At 38.3% G+C, this 2128-nt stretch overlaps 1 protein-coding gene across 1 annotated transcript; it reads left to right on the plus strand.

Moving 5' to 3' along the window:
* The first annotated feature begins 1008 nt into the window (after positions 1-1008).
* Positions 1009-1502, plus strand: LOC125861567 (uncharacterized). The gene is made up of 2 exons (XM_049541432.1): positions 1009-1233; positions 1401-1502. The coding sequence occupies exons 1-2, from the start codon at positions 1009-1011 to the stop codon at positions 1500-1502; spliced, it is 327 nt and encodes a 108-aa protein (XP_049397389.1).
* The last annotated feature ends 626 nt before the right edge of the window (positions 1503-2128 follow it).

Genomic DNA, 2128 nt, shown 5'->3' on the forward strand with positions numbered 1-2128 from the left:
TACGACATAAGCATCCTCTATAACCTAGGTAAGGCTAATGTTGTTGTTGATGCTTTGAGCAGGTTGTCCATGGGAAGTACTACAGATATTGAGGAAGGTAAGAAATAATTGGCCAAAGATGTTCACAAATTTGCACGTTTGGGAGTCCGTTTGTTAGATTCCAATGAAGGTGGAAAGTGGTGATGAATGGGGATGAATCATCACTAGTGTCTATAGTGAAGGAGAAACAAGACCAAGAACCTATTTTTCTTGAATTAAAGTGAATGTTCATAAGAAAAAGGTGATGGCTTTTGAACAAGGGGGAGATGGTGTATTGTGGTATCAAGGTAGGCTATGTCTACTAAAAGTGGATGAGCTCCAAGAAAGAATCATGGAGGAAGCACATATCTCTAGATATTTGACCCATCCCAGTTCCACAAAGATGCATTGTGACTTCAGAAAAGTCTATTGGTGGAGTACTATGAAGAGGTGTATTGCAGATTTTGTTACTAAGTCCTCAAATTGCCAACAAATCAAGGTAGAGCACCAAAGACCCGGTGTATGGATCAAAACATATATCTTCTAGAATGTAATTAGGAGATGATTAATATGGATTTTGTTACTGGCTTTCCGCGATCTCGCAAGCAACATGATTTGATTTGGGTAATTGTAGATAGGATAACTAAATCAACCCATTTCTTGCTGATAAAGACTACCAATTCAGCCGAGGACTATGTCAAATTGTATATTGAAGAGATAGTCCAACTTCATGGAGTTTTCGTGTATATCATTTCAGATAGAGGTGCATAATTCACCGCTAAGTTTTGGAAGTCTTTTTAGAAAGGTTTGGGTTCAAAGGTAAATTTGAGTACTGCTTTCCATCCTAAGATTGATGCTCAAGCAGTGCGCATGATTCAGACCTTAGGCGATATGTTGAGGGCATGTGTCATAGATTTTAAGGGTAATTGGGATGACCACTTGCCTCTCATACAATTTTCTTACAATACTAGCTATCACTCTAGTATATAAATGGCTCTTTATGAGGCTCTTAATGGTAGAAGATGTAGATCACCTATTTACTGGTTTGAGGTTGGTGAAGTCGAGTTGATAGGACTAGATTTGGTTCATCAAGCAATAGGGAAGGTGAAGATTATTCAGGAAAGGTTAAAAACAAAACAAAGTCGTCAAAAATCCTATACAAATGTTAGCCGAAGAGACTTAGATTTTGAGGTGGATGCTTGGGTTTACTTTAAGGTTTAACCCATGAAGGGTGTTATGAGATTTGGCAAGAAGGGGAAACTCAATCCTTGGTATATTGGTCCTTACCGGATATTCAAGAGAGTTGGCAATGTAGCTTATGATTTGGAGCTACCGTCAGAGTTAGCAACAGTCATCTGGTGTTTCACATTTCTATGTTGAAGAACTTTATGGGTGATCCTTCACTTATTGTTCCTACTGAGAATATTGGTATTAAGAACAACCTATCTTATGAGGAGGTGCCTGTTCAGATTCTTGATCGTTAGGTTTACAAGCTGAGAACCAACGAGGTTGCATCAGCCAAGGTCTTATAGAGAAATCAGTTTGTTGAGAAAGTTACTTTGGGGACTGAGGAGGATATGAAAAGAGATACCCACAACTCTTTCCATTCGGAGAGTGTCCAAACCAAGGTACTAATCCTTTGTGAGGTACTCTTTAAGTTAATATGTTAAGTTATGTGAATTGCATGTTATGTACTTGAGTTGGGGTTGTTAGATGCTTTTCCTCCCCCTTTTGGCTTCTTGTGATCTCATTCGAGGACGAATGTTACCAAGGGTGAGATATTGTAATAACTCGTACTTCGAAAAGTCAACTATCGATTCGTACAACTAAAATTTCTATTTTAGTTTTGGGGTCAACTTCAAACGACCATAACTTTTAGCACATATAAATTTAAGTGGCCCATAAGGTATCAAATAGAAGGTTTTTGAGTTCTCTTTCCAACGTCACCTAGTTTGCTAAATTCCTAGCTCGAATGAAGGAGTTATGCCCGTTAGGGTACAACCTCTCTAGTTAAGACATTTAGTTCTTTTTAAGGAAGGGTATTTTGGTCTTTTACCTACCCCCACTAGGCCTAAACGTTTTCGTCACCCAAATAGTGATCTAAAATGAT

The sequence above is a fragment of the Solanum stenotomum genome, chromosome 4 (assembly GCF_019186545.1).
Source record: "Solanum stenotomum isolate F172 chromosome 4, ASM1918654v1, whole genome shotgun sequence".
Taxonomy (NCBI): Eukaryota; Viridiplantae; Streptophyta; class Magnoliopsida; order Solanales; family Solanaceae; genus Solanum; species Solanum stenotomum.

Excerpts from the sequence above, each read along its gene's own strand:
- LOC125861567 (XM_049541432.1), top strand. The coding sequence starts at position 1,009 with ATGGCTCTTTATGAGGCTCTTAATGGTAGAAGATGTAGATCACCTATT. Across the intron at positions 1,234-1,400 it reads ATGCTTGGGTTTACTTTAAG|AACTTTATGGGTGATCCTTC; the intron begins GTTTAACCCATG and ends TCTATGTTGAAG.